The 17772-nt window shown below is 42.1% G+C and overlaps 1 protein-coding gene across 2 annotated transcripts; it reads left to right on the top strand.

Moving 5' to 3' along the window:
* Positions 1-140: 140 nt before the first annotated feature.
* Positions 141-17034, top strand: LOC121635477 (SLAIN motif-containing protein 1-like). Of its 2 annotated transcripts, XM_041978639.1 has the most exons (10): positions 141-904; positions 2581-2717; positions 11544-11687; positions 11809-11928; positions 13261-13410; positions 13718-14095; positions 14438-14449; positions 15225-15374; positions 15460-15757; positions 16033-17034. In XM_041978639.1, the coding sequence occupies exons 1-10, from the start codon at positions 471-473 to the stop codon at positions 16106-16108; spliced, it is 1899 nt and encodes a 632-aa protein (XP_041834573.1). In that variant the 5' UTR covers positions 141-470; the 3' UTR covers positions 16109-17034. The 2 variants fall into 2 exon arrangements, with proteins under 2 accessions (XP_041834573.1, XP_041834574.1); XM_041978640.1 differs by lacking the exon at positions 14438-14449.
* The last annotated feature ends 738 nt before the right edge of the window (positions 17035-17772 follow it).

Below are 17772 nucleotides of genomic sequence, written 5' to 3'. Positions count from 1 at the left end.
GACAATTAGGTCATCTATTAAATGACTTATTAGCAGTAAATCATATCCAGATCAGTTCCAAGTAAATCAACATATGTGTACAATTAAAATTTTGACAAAATCAAATTGTGTTGGCATGTTCTCAATGTCCACCAGAGTCTTTTTGTTGGACGTGAACTCACCATTTAAACTGACAGGTGCAGCTTCCACCTGTGATCATCTGCTCCGTTCCGAGAGGTGGAGGCTGACACGTGTGGGTGTGTGTAGTAGAGGGGTGGAGTCTTAAAGTCTCCCATTGGGTGACCGTCCAGACAAGGCTTCCTAGACAGATTAGCCTACTACCGCTGCCAAACACAAATCAGTTGTAAGACGACGGGCGAGCCGGAGGGGAAAAAAGTGCCGCAGTCGCAGCAGCCTGGACGTATCTCCTCTCCATATCTTTTCCAAACTGGAGGCGGCTTAGGAAGTACTGTTTCCTTTGTTCAGGTCCAATGGAGGCAGCCGTACTGAACCCCGCGATAATGACGGAGGTGGACTGCAACAGCAACACCCTGAACGCAGAGTTGGAGGTGAAGAAGCTGCAAGAGCTGGTCCGGAAACTGGAGCGGCAGAACGAGCAGCTGCGGACACGGGCCAGCGGCTGCTCAGGCGGGCCGCATGTGCTGCCTCCCAACCCAGCGTGCATGCTTGGCAGTGCCGCTGGATACTGCCTCCCCAGCCCGCTGCCCACCTTGCTGTGTCAGTCGTCCTTGGGGTCATTCTGTCCTCCGGAGCCTTTCGACTATTACTACCCGCACAACGCCGGTGATGGAGTCCAAGGCTCCCTAGAGGAGGAGGAGGACGCATCCGAACCATCGGTTCTAGATGACCTGGAGCTTTTAGATTTGGATTCATTGAGCTGCTCAGAGGAGTCTGAAGAGACATGGTAACTGCCCAGTGTTTGTTCCTATATTTCCCATATTGGACCATGTGTTGTATTGTGTGGAATGTTTAATTGCATTTTTTCCCTTTTGTTCCTAATTATTATAAGTAAGCTTTGATGTCAGTCATTCCAGACCTCAGCAGCATTTAGACAAAGCCGCACACATTGGGAGTTAATTAGACAGCAGACAATAAAGGCCACTTATTGTTAGGCTGCATCAAGCTGGCTTCTTTCTCTGTGCATGCAGGTGAATTTCCGGTGTAATGCCACATGCAGGATGCCTTTACATGACTGCCTCCCTGAAACAGCTGAGCCACAAATGCAAACAGACCTTTGATGCTGGTTTGTGCTAAGCTCATCACAGCGAGTTGTGGGACAAAAACAGAGTTTGTACAATTCTATCAAGCTTGAAAGTCAATATTTGGTTTGAGAAGCTTTATTTGTCAACAAAGCCTGACTCGTTTTAGACAAGCTTCTTTTAAGTGGTCTTCAGGAATAGTTCTCTAGACTTCCTAGAAGACTTTCCAAAGCTCTTCTTTGGATGTTGGACACCTTTTGTTTTGTTCTTTGTCAAGATGATCCCACGCTGCAATGATAATGAGGTTCAGATTCATGTCACCACAAGACCTGTTGCTGATTTTCAGCCCAGTTCTTGTGTCATTTTGCATTCCCCAGCCTTGTGAAAGGCTTTTTCACAGCCAACCCTCCATAGACCCAATTTCTGATGTGGATTTGGCCGATAGATGGATTAACAGATGCATCTCTCTGGCTTTTTTTTACACTACTAAAGTTGTTGACATTTTATGAGCTTATGTTTTTTGCATATTTTGATCAGGCTTAACCCAGCCAGCTGTATCTGGATTTATGAGGGTTTAATTACACTGCTGTTCACTGAGAGGTGTTTCTAATATTAGGATGCATATGAGGAGCACCTTAAAAGCTTCTTTGAACAGGGTTGAATCTGCACTGCAGCACATTTGGATTCATCTTTTATTTGCTAGATTCATAATGCAGGTACCCTTCACATGTCCAGGAATAGAAACTGAGCTGTGTGTGTGTGTTCTCTGTCCTCCTCAGGTCAGCCTCTCACCTGATGTCAGCTTAGGTTTTAATCTATAATTCAGCTCCTTCTATGTTGCCTGCAGAGCAGAATCGTGGAGTCAGAGCTGTCAGAATAATCAGATTCACTTCATCTGAACTCCTCATACTTAAAGCTTCATTTCACCTCAAACCAGAAGTTGAAAGGAGTCTGAATTACGATCTGCCTTGTGCAGCACAAAGATTTTTTTTCTGTCAGGAACCACCAGAAGGAAGTTAAGACTGAAAGTTTGTGCAACAATGACTTAAGAAGATGAAAAGCTTATGTAACAAAGAGGGTTTTAAAAGAGGAAGATGGTGTTAATGCAACAGTTTCTTCTTTTTGTGGTTGCCTTTTCAACAGTATGTGTAGAAATGTCTCCATCTGTTATGTGAAGTAGCGAATGAAGCTGGTGGAAAGTAAGTAGGAAGAAAAACTAATAAATGTAAATTAATTTGGGGGACAGTGCAGTGTTTATTGTAGTAAGAAATGAAGCAAAATTTTCCTAAATGTTTTTTATTTTAAACAACAAAAAAAGTTACATCTTGCCATCCAGCAGTTAAATCTGTGCAGACTCATTATGTCAACTTTCTGTTTCCAGGTTATATGTGACATCGAAGACCAGCGAGACCACTAACGAGTCCTTTACACCCCTTCAGTGGTGCCGGCAGGCTCTGGATAGCCCCACATCGGAGGTAGAGGCTGCCAGGAGGTCGTTGTCCCTCAGATTGGAACAAGGTGCGAGGCTGCCCCATTTTGTGTGTGTGTGGGTGTGTAAAAAGGATTTTCACTGGTAACAGAAAGAGCTGACTACTATCAGGCTGAACTTTAAATCTAAGATGGATCAGACTTAGGAGCAGAGTGTTGTGGTTCAGCTGACTCATCAGTGATAAATGTCAGCTTTTAAAGCGAGCGGCATTCCTTGAGTGGATGTTAATGTTTGATTATGAAGCTCAAAAGACCAAACACACAGAAAAGAGGTGATTGTGAGAAATAACAGCAACATCACAACTAATGATGGAACAATCCAGCTGGAAGATGAACACTGTTTGTAGACGAAGCTCCGCATTTCAGTTTGGAGGGGTTAATGACTCCAGATTTGTCACATTTTGCTTTAATGGAACTCAGATCAGTTCATTCATGTGATATTGTTTGTGTTAAACCAGCAGCAGAGACTGTGCTGTTAACCACCAGGCTTTTTTTTTTTTTTTTTTACTTATGTGCAACAAGCACACATGCACATTCAGGAAGAGGTGCTAAAACAGTTACATAGATACGATTACTGTATTCATCCCCAAGGGGAAATTAAGCTGTCATAGCAGTCTGGTGTGGTACACAAAAACAGTTTATATATTTGTGTGTGTGTGCAACGTATACAGGGTACATAACTGCAGTGTGATGTGTGCAAACATGACAGAGTTAGACCAGGTGTGTAATGGTGGCTCTGACAGAGGTAGATGAAGTATAAAGTCTGACTGCAGAAGGAAGGTAGGAAGAATTTCCTGTATCGTTCCTTAGAGCAGTGGGGTTGATGAAACTGTTGCTGAAGTTGCTTTTTAGCTTGTCCAGTGTTTTGTGGTAGGGGCGAGAGGGATTGTCCATGATTGCCAGCACCCTCACTTCCTCCACCTCCGCCAGGGTGATAAGTTTACAGCCAACAACAGACTGTGCCTTCCTGATCAGTTTGTTCAGTCTGTTGGCGTCCTTTCTAGACTTCGTGTTCTTCCTGCTAGATTTCTGGCCGACTGAGTGTAAATGTCAATATCTAGAGGAAAAACGGCTCGATAAGCTGCTTGTTTCTGGTCATTTTTCCATTTTCTAATATATGTGTGCATGGTAGAGTCTGTTTGAACCTACTGTGTAGTTCCATTTCTGGTGTTTTTTGGTGCAACATGGCCACGCTATCTCTGTTATCTGGCTTAACTAATCGAACACTGCAGATGTCACAAAGTGGTGTGTCAAAGCTGGTTTTTCTGAGGCTGAATATGTGCTTGATCATGTGAAAGCATCCATGTTGGAATTCTAAAACCAACCCTACACTAGAGCCACAAAATTCTTACAGCAAAGTATAATCTTTTACATAAGGAGTTCACTGTAAGCCACAGTAGAAAGAGAAGTTAGAAAAAAAAACTGCCAACTGTAACTGACATTAAGGCCCCTGAAAATCTGATGGTAGTAAAATTAAATTTATGCTTTAGGTGCATTTATTCTGTTAGAGTTAAATAGTGTTTTATTGGAGAAAGTTCAACAATGCATCACTGAGTGTCAAAATTGATCTTTGTGAGGAAATTTAGCTGCTGGAAGGAATTTCTCAGAAGACCTCCAACCTTCTGCTCAAAGAGGTCTGGCCACTTTTACATCACATGGTGACAGTTCTGAGCATCCTCAACTGCGAGCTCTAATGCAGATTTTTATGAGAATATCATAAAGGTGAACTGAACTAAACATCAAGGTCTCAGACTCCAAGCCAGCTAGTCACCGCTCTGCCAGCAGCAGATGCTGAGGTAGTACAGGCTCACATGAAGAACTTTGAAGACCCCATTAAGTTTATGCCACAGCTGCATCCTGAGGTAAGAATTACCCCCAGCAAAGAGCATCTGATGGTCATTGTGGACTCCAGCTCTGATGTGCAGTCCTCCTTCAACCTGATAAACGTCTCCCATCCTCAGAGTTCAGGTTCAGATCAGGATGAGATGGAGTTCATCCTTGAGCCAGGCTCTGAAAACCGGGCATCACTTCAAGATTCAACTGCTAAAGATGAGGAAATCCTCCAGAGTGGGGGTAAAAACAGAGACCTCCACTCCTGAACCACCCTAGTTGGTGTCTGTGGTTGAAGGTTGTGTGAACAACAGGAAACCTGCATTGAAAAGAAGAGGATAAGTGAACATAAGATGGAAAACTCAAGCCCCACCAGCATCTTCCTGGTAGTAAAATAGGGTCACGTTTTAATTTGAAAAAAAAAAAAAACAACTCTGAGCAAAAGTTTAAGTTTCCACAAACAGCAGTAGCATCCCAGACTTCATTTCAGCAAGGAAAGGGGTCAGTATGTGTGATGAAGCCTCTGCTATAGTGAGGTCATCGGGTTCACTGTGATCCAACTCCATCGGACAAGGAAGATCAGGCCTCAACATCACAGCAGGCTAATGGAGACGACTGGCAAGGAAAGTCCACTAACTGCAAACTGGCCCATTAATTTAGTTACATAAGGCAAGGAGAAGAGGAAGCCCCTCAGCAGTTTGGCATCAACACCAAATCTTCAGAGGTCCTCCAGACATTTTAATAGTCCACGCTGGAGGCAATGCCCCCTATAGAAATCCCATCTCAGATTCAGAGTTTTCACAAATAAAAATAATTTATTCCCAAATCAAGTGGCAAGTGTGGCGATATGGGAAGCTGGAAAGGGCTGCCGTGTGCCTTAACAGTGCAGTGATTAAAGATCCTGACAGGGGTGCCCAAGTCCGGTCCTCGAGATCTACCATCCTGCAACTTTTAGATGCAACCCTTCTCCAACACACCGGAATCAAATGACTGGCTCGTTACCAGGCCTCTGCAGAGCTGAATGACATGCAGATGACATCTGATTTAGGCGCGTTGGAGAAGGGTTGCATATAAAAGTTGCAGGATGGTAGATCTCGAGGACCGGACTTGGGCACTCCTGTTCCAATGACTGCCTGTAGCCGTCAGATGGACTTGACTTGACCGGAAAAGGAAATCTGTGCCATCATCACAAAGCTTCCTCAGCAAGCAGCACTATTTAAAAACAAAGACAATAAACATTTTAATATACATGTGAGCTTACAGTTTAGATCCACAGACACAACTCTTAATCTCAGCCTTTTTAAGTTTAATTTTGAGTCGTTCATGTTTGCATCAGAAGTTAAGTGTCTTTGTTTCCAAAATAAAACTCTTACAACTACAATTGGAGCAGACAAAATGAACCTACTCACGCTGCATCCAAAGTTTTTTACATACATTTTTCAAGTCTATTTCCGATGAATGTAGTGTAGGTTACCTTTTCCCTTTTTAACATGGATCTGAAAGTTCTAGTTTAGGGATCTCAAGCTCCAGTCTTCAGGGACCACTGTCCTGCAATGAGTGTCTCATTAACAGGCTTGCAAAGAACTTGAGGTTAATTAATCTGAATCAGGTGTGTTGGAGGAGGAAAACATCTAAAATTTGCAGGGCAAGTGACCACTTGATGAACTAGTTATTTAACAAACTATTATGCTTAGAACTTTTATAATAAAATGAGTATTTAGGCTCATTAAAACCAAGATCAATTACGTCATAAATATATGTATCGTATAAGGGTCTGTGAAAGGTGTTCATGTTTGAATTTTTGTTGTTTTTTTTTGTTTTTTTTCCGCTATTGCTTCCTTGAAAGTTATATTTGAAACACTTTTTGGGGGGGTAGGGGTTGTATGGTTTGATCAGAGCAAATGCAATCAGTTGCCACTTTATTAGGTATAACTGTTCAATTTTTTAAATGCAAATAGATAATCAACCAATCACATGGCAGCAACTCAGTTAATTTAGGCATGTAGACACGGTCAAGATGACTGAAGTTCAAACTGAGCATCAGAATGACAAAGAAAGGGGATTTAGTGACTTTGAACGTGACATGGTTGTGGGTCTGAGTATTTACTGGGATTTTCACACACAGCCATCTCTAGGGTTTACAGAGAATGGTCTGAAGAAGAGAAAATGTCCAGTGAGCAGCAGTTGTCTGGACCAGAATGTCTTGCTGAGATCAGAGGAGAATGGGCAGACTGGTTGGAGAGGATAGAAAGGTAACAGTAACTCACAACACAGCTGGTTCCAACCAAGGTCTGCAGAATAGCATCTCTGAACACACAACACATCCAACTTTGAAGCAGATGGGCTACAGCAGCAGAAGACCACACCGGTGCCTCCTGTCAGCTAAGAACAGGAAACTGAGGCTACAATTAGAACCAACTTACAATGGTTTAAACACCACAGCCTAACTCAAGACTTTATTTGATGTTTGGTCGAGTACAGATGCACAAGGGAATTGCATGAGTCATTTGGTCTTTTAATAAAATTAAAAAAATTTTAAAAGAGCGTTTTTGGTGACCATGTCCATCCCTTTATGACCACAGTGGAGCATCTTCTGATGGCTACTTCCAGCAGGATAATCCACCATGTCACAAAGCTCAGATCATCTCCAACTGCTTTCTAGGACATGACAATGAGTTTACTAGACTCCAACGACCTCCACAGTCACTAGGTCTCAGTCCAGTAGAGCAGCTTTGGGATGTGGTGGAACGGGAGATTCTCATCATGGATGTAGCCGACAAACCTGCAGCAACTTTGTGATGCTGTCATGTCAATATGGAGCAAAATCTTTGAGGAATGTTTCCAAAAATGTATTTGTAAAATAAATTAATAAAGTTTAAACACACCAGCGGCTCCTCTAAACGACACCTGCTGATAGTACCAAGGTCCAGGTGCAAACAGCTGGGTGATGGTGCCTTTGCAGTGGTGGGGAGTTATGCTCCATCATGGACCTGTCCCTTTTTAAGGCCAGGCTGCAGACTTATTCAGATCAGTGTTGCTTTAGTGTTGCTGATTTGCATTATTTATAAGTGTACTATGTTTTTATTCTTGTTTTTAAGGCTGTCCGGCTCTTTGATGAACTATAATGTGGTTGTTGTAACACACTTTTCTAAATAAAATTTGACTGATTGACTTTTAGCTGCTCATGTTAACAGTTAACATGTTTATTTGTAACATAGGTCTTATTTTGAAGTATTCACATCTAAGTTGATCCAACAATGTGGATCTAAACAGATGATTAAAGTTGTATAGCAACATTTGTTTTACTAAGGGAAATATAAATTTTTAATTAGTTTGAAACTCACGTAGTTTCAGTTGCAGCCTACACTTGTTCAGGTGGAGACCATAAATCCCGAAACACTTGCACAGATTTTCACACAGATTAGTTCCCAAGTTATTTGTCATTGTAATGAAGCAGGATGTTGATTTTTGAGCATGTTCTTAGCCAAAAACAATAGAAACTTGTCCTTCACCTCAGATTAAGCATGTAGGCTCTGTGCTGCCAGTGTACCAGCACGACTGCATTCAGATGGTGTTTAAAACACATCTGACATTATTATTACTATATATTGAATGAGTAGACAGCCAGAACACACCTTTTTTTTTTTAATGTTCTGCCATTTCTCAGTAGGTTTGCTGCATTGCCACAGTCCACTAATAGATATAATAGTCCTGAGGGATTTTTAGTTTAATAACCTATACCTAAATGGTCCTAATCGGTTTGTGGAGCCTTTTGATTTTCATTGTGTTGCTTGTTTTGTGGTATTTCAGACTGTGAGGCCTTTCACAACAGGTGTGTGTTGTGAAACTTGGATTAGACACAAGTGGGAAGAACTTGACATATTGTCTGACTTCTGAATGTAATTAGCAGCTGTAGGCTAAGACATACAGACCGTCAGATTAATTACATTTTTGGTGAAATTTCATGCAAATTATTAACAATTTATCTTTTTCTCTCTGTAGCTATGCCAACAATATATCGGTATAATAAGAATTGGAAAACCTTTGCATTGCTGGCTTCATCATTTGGCTTTAAATCAAAAATATGTCCACGTCGATGCTGTGCTGATTTAAATCAGTGATGGGGAGCCCTGGTCCTCGAGGGCTGCAGTCCTGCACGCTTTCCGTGTCCCTGCTCTAACACACCTGATTCAAATCAAATGGATCCAACAGCCAATCAAGTTCTGCACAGTGACTCATTATTCCAACTCTGCTTTATTTTTACAGCACTTTCAAACAACACAGTTGACCAAAGTGCTTTACACCAAAATAAAAAAAATAAAACGGTAAAAAAAAAAATGTATTAAAACATATGGTCAGCCAATAAAACTGTTAAAAGTATAAAAAGAAAGTCACAAAAATCAACATCGCAACTAGTGTTAAAAGCCAAAGAAAACAATGTTTTAAGCAGTGATTTAAAAACAAGTGAAGAGGCATCTTTAATATGTGGAGGTAACTGGTTCCACAGTCTGGGTCCAGCTACAGAAAAAGCCCGGTCATCTCTAAGTTTCCTCCTGGTTGAGCGGACCGGTCTGCTGACTGTAGGGAACGTGACGGTGTTTATGGCTGAAGGAGGTCTGACTGATACTGTGGGGCGAGACTATGATTCAAATCAAATGGAGCTGTAGCTCAGGAGGAAGAGCAGTCGTCTTTCCACCGGAAGGCTGGTGGATCGATCCCAGGCTTCCACTGACTACATGCCGAAGTGTCCTTGGGCAAGACACTTAACCCCACGTTGCCTCACGATGTGCATATCGGGGTGTGAATGTGATAAGTAGTGTAAAGCGCTTTGAGTGGTCAAACTGGCTGGAAAAGCTCTATATAAGTACAAGCCCATTTAAGATTTTTAAAACTGACTCAAAAATGAACGGGTAGCCAATGAAGGGAAGCCAAGACCAGAGTAACCTGCTCTCGTTTTTTTTTTTGTTTTGTTTTTTTTTGTGCCAGTTAAAAGTTGAGCTGCAGTATTTTGGACCAGCTGCAGCCGATCGAGAAAGTGCGTTGCAACAGTCTAAGCAATTTTAGAAATAAAAGCATGGATTAAAAGCTCGAGATGATGCAGAGAAAGAAATGGTTTAACTTTCGACAGGTGTCTTAGCTGAAAGAAACTAGACTTGACCTTGACATTAATTTGAATCAGGTGTGTTGGAGCAAGGGCACATGGAAAACCTGCAGGACGAAGGCCAAGGTTCCCCCACCACTGATCTAAATCCATGCTGTTGACGTCAGTTGATAGCCTCTGAAAAGCATTTGGGGGATTGTAAACTGTCACATACAAAACACACACTGAACTACCACAATGGCTACAGGATGCCATTGAATTGGCTTTGTATGTCAAGTAACAGCACAAAGGGTTGTGGTAAATACTTTTTTAGTTTCACCCTGCTGTTGCAACTATTTAAAGGAGAACAAAGATTCACAGTTATATAATATGCAGCTTTAAAGAGTCTACAAGTTTAAATCAGTAAAGCACTCTAACACTATTCATTCAGTTGTAATTGATTTTAAAAAGATGCCAAATGGAGCCTTAATTAAAAATGTGATTGCCTTATTTGTCATGTTTTTTTTTTTTTTCTTTTGCTCATGTACAGTAATATCAATAATAATATGAAAACTAAGTATTATGATAAGAAAAGTACAATTAAAATTTATCTTCAGCAGCATTTCTTACTACCGAAGAGGAAGAAAAACAGCCCACGTGTGTCATCATGGTTGCATCCGCTGACTAAAAAATCAATAGCTGTGTTGAGGCTGTCTCTTGGCTTGGCTTTATTGTTGCTATGGTTACCTCATGAGTCACAATTGACTCTTATTTTAAAAATAGATCATATGGCTTAAGTTTGACAGTCAACCTGAAGCATCAGCCCAGGTGACTTCGCTGAAACTCTCATCCAGTCAGTGGTCTCTTTGGAAAGTGTGCACATATGTGCACACACACCAAGGACTGTGTAAATGCATGCAACAGCTCCCTTGGCCTCAGCTTAACAGGCAGCTTAATACGCTGGAGATTTTAATGAGGACATGGTGCTTGAATCTCCTTCGTGGAGCGTTTTCTGAGGTGGCTCTGCCTTCAAACTGTGCTGGATTGTCAGTGGGAAGCCAAACATAGGGCCAGGCTTGTGTCTGTCTGGGGTTTTTTTAAGTTAGATTCAACCCTTTTAGAAGTCATTTAGAACAAAGTGATGTTATGTGGTTACTCGAGTGTTTGCACTGCAGTCCTCATCCTTTTCCAACCAGGTTTTCTGCTGCAGTCTCTTGTCAGGATTTGGGTCACCTCCAGTCGACCTCTGACTCTGCTCCATCCTCTGAAGTTGCAGCAGCTGTGCGTCTCGTGTCCGCCGACACACTAACGCCTCTCTGCTGGAGTCTGCTTGAGTCTTAAAGTTACAGAGAAATCCTCCCACCAATCCCGCCTGCAATCTCTATCTCTCTCTCACTGCTTCTGGTTGAGTACAGTGAAATGGAAGAGAGCTGTTGCCATAGAAACACTTTACATGAAAGGAATGCGCCCCCTCTTCTATAGCAAAGTGCATTAGGTTTGCTTTGACTGGTAAAGCAGAGACACTACTTCAGAAACACATTTCTGAGTAAAGAAGTACAAAGCACTTTTTTTTTTATTTTGTATTTCTATGTATAGAAACCAAGGAGTGTGTGTTTGTGTTTGTCTGAGGCAGTCGGCACCAGGTACAGCTGCAGCATACAAGCTGCTCTGTTGTGGTGAAGGCAGCTTTGTCCTCAGCTCTGAGCTGTTGAATAGAGCGGAGAGTGGCAGGCAGTGGTGAGGTAACGGCTGCACAATACTGCCCTCTACTTTAAAGTGTGTTAGTTTGTGTGTGTGAGGAGACTAGACAATGATGAGGTGATTCAATGGAATACAATGCTTTTTTTTTTTTTTTCTTCCTGTATTAAACACAAGATCTTTACTATATGTGAGAATGAAATATTCACTTTGTTTGCTCTTCTACTCTTCCTCCTCCTCGTCTTCAGTCTCCAGGTGGCGGAGCGCCTTATCCAGCCCCTCCCCCTCCTCCTCCCCTGGTCCTCCTCTGAGTCGAGTCGCAGGAGTGTCACCCATCACCTCCTCCCCGTCAACCAAACCCTGCTCCACTCCCCAGCCGTCTGAGAGACATGGTAGCCTAACACCATACTTTTTTTTTTATTTTTTTTTTATTTACAAACCAGAACTTTTTCTGTATTTAACTTGAATTTTAGCCTAAAAGTCTCCTGTTTTTTTTCCCCATCCCTGCTGCAGCTCCAACCCTATCCTCCCCGCTCCACCAAGTCCTCCATCACACCCTGAGTCCTGTAGGGAAGGAGCTGTCCCCAGTAGCTGAGAGAACTCCTACATTCCTCCCTCACCCAGCCAGTCGAAGTAAGACTGACACCAACACATACTGATTAAAGAAACTTTAAATTAACCCCAGATACTTGGCTCAGGTCATACACTGCTTTTCACACATCCTCCCATGGAAGATGTGGGCGTGCAAATATACCACTTTCTTTCAAAATGCATTCCTGCTGCATAAAACAATGTTTAGCTGCTGAGAGCAAAGTGGCTGACAGATTTGAGTGCATTATTACTGATGGAAAAAGTCCCGTTCCTGACAGCAGGGAGCAAAGCTGCAGGGAATAGGAGAGGCCACGCAGAAGGAAAACAGTCGAGCCCTGAGGGGCAGCAGCTCACGTCCTGAGCAACATGACTCCCCCGGAGGAGATTTTCCACCACAGTGCAACACAGTGTGCAAGCAGCTCGAGCTGGTCTCATCCTCCAAACATAAAACTTTGTTTCATCAGAATGAATATGGACTTAAAGTGCAGACTCATGTGGAAACCTCTCTGTTAGGAGCTGAAATCTAATTGGACAAATGAATATGACTCTAAATAAAATAATAATTTTAAATAAATTTGTCTGAAATCTGAAACCTGGGGACATCACTACAGAAAAAGTTCTTTTAGTGTTCTGTCAGGTTCTGATGTTTATGCAGAGCGTTGCACTTCTTAACCTTCTAAAACTCCTGGCTTGCTTTTACAGTATTATATCTGGATCATTGTCCATCTGTTCCCATGAAGCTCCATGTAATCAGCTTTGCTGAGCAGGCACTGCATCCCAGAATGCTTCGAGATTTGTCCGACTGCTTTCTTTAATCACGTTACCATAAACACTGCTGACTCAGTATCGCTGGTCAGGTGTCATAATTTGATTTTTGATCATGTTTAAAGTTGCGTTTCATACATGTCATTTTTGTTTGTTTGTGACTGAGGAAAACACCTGAGACGCATCAGCTCTGATCACATGAGCGATCAGCTCCAAGCATGAAGGTTATAAAGCCCTCCCTTACAGTTTCGAAAAGTCCTGGAGGAAACCCTGCTCCATGATGTTGAGCAACTCATTTATGTGTAGCTGGAGCTCCCCTTGCTCGCCTCTTCACATCGCTGCTGAATTAATATTTAGGCAGTAGTAGTTTAACTTCTGTCAAAACTAAACCAAAGGAAAAGAGAGTAAAATAATAGCAGTGATGAAGAATTATTTCCACAACCATCACAGAGAAGAGGTAGCAGGCGCATCATTTACTGTGGGGAAGTTGGTTTGAACTCTCACTAAGTATTTTTGCCTGAATGGTGCTTAATAAGAGCCAAGCAGCCCCTGTGTTTATACCAAAACGCCTCCATGTTCAGTATTAACACAAATCTCACTGGTTTGAAGGCCGCAGCCTCAGATGCGCAGCCCTCAGCCCACAGTCGTCCATGGACAGCGACCTCGGCATGTCGGAGATGGACGACAACTCCATTAACCTCGACTACAAACTGCAGGACCTGACGGATGTCCAGGTGATGGCCCGGCTGCAGGAGGAGAGTAAGTTCCTGACCTACTTCATGATGGTGTTGAGCTTTGTTTTAGTGTTGGCGGATGTGTGAACAGACATGAGTCGGTTATTTGTCCTTTTTGAGCCAGCTCACTTCCTCTGCTGTCTGTCTCCGTTGTTCCTCCTCTCTAATAATTTAACATATTGCTCCAGATCTCAAAGCCCATCGCTACTTCAGCTTCATTAACCCCAGGAGGTGATGTGTGTTTCATCTTCTCCCTGTGTGTGTGGGTGTGTGTTTTTTTTTTTTTTTTTTTTTCTTTTTGCCCGCTCTTCCCTCATGTCTCGCTTCCCCAGGTCTAAGGCAGGACTACGCCAGCACCTCGTCCATCCTGGCCAACCGCCGCAGCCAGAGCTTCACCTTCCAACTCAGCCAGCTCAGCGGCGGCCCCGACCTGGAGGAGGAAGACGAGGAGGACGACGAAGACTACGGCCTCCTGCCGCCACCGCAGCCGCGCCTCACCCGCCTGCCGCACTCCCACACTTTCTCCAGCATGCGAGACTGGCGAAGAAGCACCAGCTCCCTGTGCACCCCTCCTTCCACCCCCTCCACCCCCCCGTACCCTTCCGCTGGGTTCGCCTTTCAAGCTCAGCCTCAGGGACTGGGACAGGGACTAGGACTGGGACTGGGCAGCCTCTGCGGAGCCGAGCAGCAGGGCTTCAGACCAGGATCAGGTGAGAAATCTCCAACTGCAAGTAAAGCCGCTGACCGGCTGGTAAACTCTCAGCAATAAGCAGCTGAAAAGGCATAAATCTTTCTAAGCAAACACAATGTGGTGTGTTTTTTTTTTTTTTTTTTCTTTTTTTTTTTTGCACCATCTCTTCCCAGAGAGACACGAAAACAGCTGAGTCAGTGTTGCAGAGCAATCTGTTGAAACATGCTCTCCTCACTGTTGTAAATGCACTAATCTGAGCTATCTCTTTGTCTCTGTGTTGTACGTACAACATTTTTGTGTATTTATTGTTTGTGTTGTCATTGGCTTTATTGTTTTGGGGAAACTTCGTGGTGGCGTCCAGTCGAACATGAGAGTAAGTCAACGCTGATTTACACTAAATTTATCCTGTTTACATTCCAACCAGCCTGCCTCTCATTATACTTTGCTTCCAAGCAACCAGACTTCGTTTTAATCTTTTTAAAGTGGTCTTGAATGTGTTTGAAAGCTCAGGCTGTTTTTAAAAAATAACTCTACTTGTACTAAATATAGATTTTTTTTTAAGCTTATTAGAATTATACAAACTCTAAGTACAATAATGATTTTGCCTTACAAATTGTAATATATATTAGTCTTCGTGTCTTTTAGTCACTGCACCTACTTCCTGGCTGTTTACATTACATTAATTAAGCTTTTGTCCAAACCGACTTACAGTGTTTAGGCAGTAACGTTAAGGGTCTTGCCTAAGTCTAACTCTGGTCTCTCACATGGAAGATGGATGCTCTGCCAACTGAGCTATCCAGCCGTTTATAAATAAATAAAGGACTTGCAGGTCCAGGACTGGATCACGCTGACCTTGTGCTTCTCAATAAGAACCAGTTTAAGCCTCTTGTACAACTGCTCTTAAAGCTCTCTGACTGCCGCGTGTTTCCGTTCAGAGAGAGTTTGATTGGATTAACGTTGTGAACCTGACCGAGGGTGCTACTGTACAGGGAGGAGCTCATGACCAGCAGCTTAATGGACCGTCTTGGTTAAAAGAACTTATTGTTTGACCCAAATGTTGAGTTGGTTTTTTTTTTGTTTGTTTTTTTTAAGGATAAAATGTTCCTTGTACACTTTACAAAACGTACATTTTTGTGGCTCTTTGTCAGATAAATTGCGGAGAAGCATGCCGAACCTCGTCAGAGCTCCCAGCATGCCCAGTGTGCCCATTCCCACCAATCCCAGCGCTTCCCCCTCTTTGCTTCGTAACAGCCAGAGCTTTGATTCGTCCAGCAGTCTGGCTCGCCTGCAGTCCTCCAGTAAGTACTTCCAGTGTTACAGCATTTTCCTAAAATGCAAAGATTTGCACTCTGATTTTAGTGTTTCTGACTTCTTACTCTCCAGTCCCCTCCCCAGTCCAGCTTCAAAACAGAGTACAAAGCGTAGGGAACTTCTCCTTGTCACGGCAACCACTGAAGGCCACCGCCTATGTCAGCCCCACCATCAAAGGTTCCACCTCCACCAGTCTCCAGCCTCTGCTCAGCAGTGGCGGTGGCAGTGGGATCCCGCTGCTCAGTAAAGCTGCAGGTGGAGGGTCCACCGCCACCTCAAACATGCTGCGCAGCAGTTTGCCACGGCCCGCCTCCTTCATAGCCACCACAGGCACTGCCCCCCACAGCAAAGTGGCCCAACCATCACGAAGGTAAAAAGAAAATCGCTTTTTGTTGGAAAGACTGAGCTGATCATGGATCTGCTGTCATCACAAATTTTTTTACCTGTTCAGTTGTTTTCATAGTATCATTTGGTAGCAACTTTTTCTCATCAGATTATCAGGTTTGTTTATTTATGAAGCATATTATTGTATGTCCATCATCTCCATCGCTGCCTCTGTTTTTTTTTATCATATTAACATATTTACAAAAGCTGGTTTCTCAAGTTATGTGATGGATATTGTTAATTGTGCCATTTTTCCCTCAGTTTACTGATGCCTCCAAAGAGCTTGTCCACCCTCAGTGCACTTCGTGACGGCACCTGGAGAGACGGCTGCTACTGATGGATGGATGCTGGTGGTGCGCTGGAGCCCCGCTGGCTGGGGTGACTCACTCCACCTCAACATCAAGTTTCCTTTGCAGATGCTGGACGGTTTTTACCAAAAACTGACTGTTGATGACATCAAATCTGAAATCCTGCATAGAATACACCAATGTCTTCAAGTGAACTTCACTCTAAATTCTATGCAGAATTTCTTCGGAGAAGGCGGGTTATCTTAGTGGATCGGAAAGTGCGGCAGCTTCAATCGATGCTTTTTTTTTTCTGTTCCGTGCCAAGAGGGAGATGTTCCCTGTAGCTTTTGTGCAATAACCTGTAATACTAACCTGCGAAACAGGGCTGCCATTTTTTTTTCTTTTTTTTTTAATTAAAAAAGCCTCTAATTCTCTATTTATATATTTATATTAGATAAACCATTTTAACTAATCAGGTGTGTTTGCTGTGGCAAAAAGTGCCGGTGCTGCTGCTAAAGTTTGAATCAGTCCTTGTTGGTTTGGGCACATTGGGTCTAATTTTTACAGGATATTAAAGTATGTATTTGTGTACTGAACTAATTAAATACTTATTGTGCTTATGTCTATATACTGATTGGTGCAATATTCAATTTTAATGTAGTTTTTGACCAAAATTTCACACGTCTCATCACGGTGTCACTAAACTTATTACAAATGTTGTTGGAGCCAAAAGGAAAACTGTTGTTGTTACACTTTTGAAAAACTCACTTTTTGTTTTACTGTTTGCACTTTTCACATTTGTTTTTCTGGTTTGAGAAATAAACACCTACTAAAATTTACAGTAATAACACATTTTCTTGTTAAATTTCACGTGTTTTTAAATCAATATTTCAGTGGCACATCTCTTAATATGGACACTTTTGTTACTGTGATGAACTAAATAACAAGCATTTTAATAAAAATTTACTAAATTCTGGATGTTTGCTTACTGTTGAATGTCTCAGGCTAACAGGAAGGAGTAGAGGCTCTTTAGGATCAAAGAAGTTGTTGAAATGGTGTCAGAGGCCACCTGGTGGCCACATTTTTAACAGCTTTGTTTTAACGGGATGTCATACAGTCAACATCAATGGTAAGAACTAAACTAAAAGTAAAACCTGATCAGAGCAGATAAACTTGCTTGATTTAAAATATGTTGGAACAAGTGTTTGATTTTAATAAGTGTGAAGGACAGTTTTTAGGAGCTTAAAAAATCAAAAATCTTTTTATTTTACAAAAACTGATCAATTTTATTGATAGCATTAATCACTGTTGATTCCACAATTTTATCCAGATTTTTTAATGCTATTTTCCCATTTCATTTCAGTTTTTTCTCTTATTTTATTTACAGTGAATGGATCCACTTTGTCTCCACTCCAACATGCTGTATACATTTCTAAAGGTGCTTTGACTTGAGATTAAAAGCAGGACAGTTACAAATAAATATGTTTTAAAACCTGTTTGTCACTAAATTTGTGGAATACTTGAATATGCGGATTATATGTTAACTTATAAGTTCACATTACCATATTTAATTTTATTGCATTTATTAGCCAATACAGTTGTGTTATTATTATGCAGTCCAAAAATACATATATAATAAAAATGAAATATACCAGCTTTGACACTGATCCTGTAGCAACAGCTGTAAGTCTGTCCAAGTCAATGTAATCATGTG

This window comes from Melanotaenia boesemani, chromosome 24, assembly GCF_017639745.1.
Source record: "Melanotaenia boesemani isolate fMelBoe1 chromosome 24, fMelBoe1.pri, whole genome shotgun sequence".
Taxonomy (NCBI): Eukaryota; Metazoa; Chordata; class Actinopteri; order Atheriniformes; family Melanotaeniidae; genus Melanotaenia; species Melanotaenia boesemani.
Note: the sequence above shows the minus strand (reverse complement) of the source record. Positions and strands in the feature narration are given on the sequence as shown.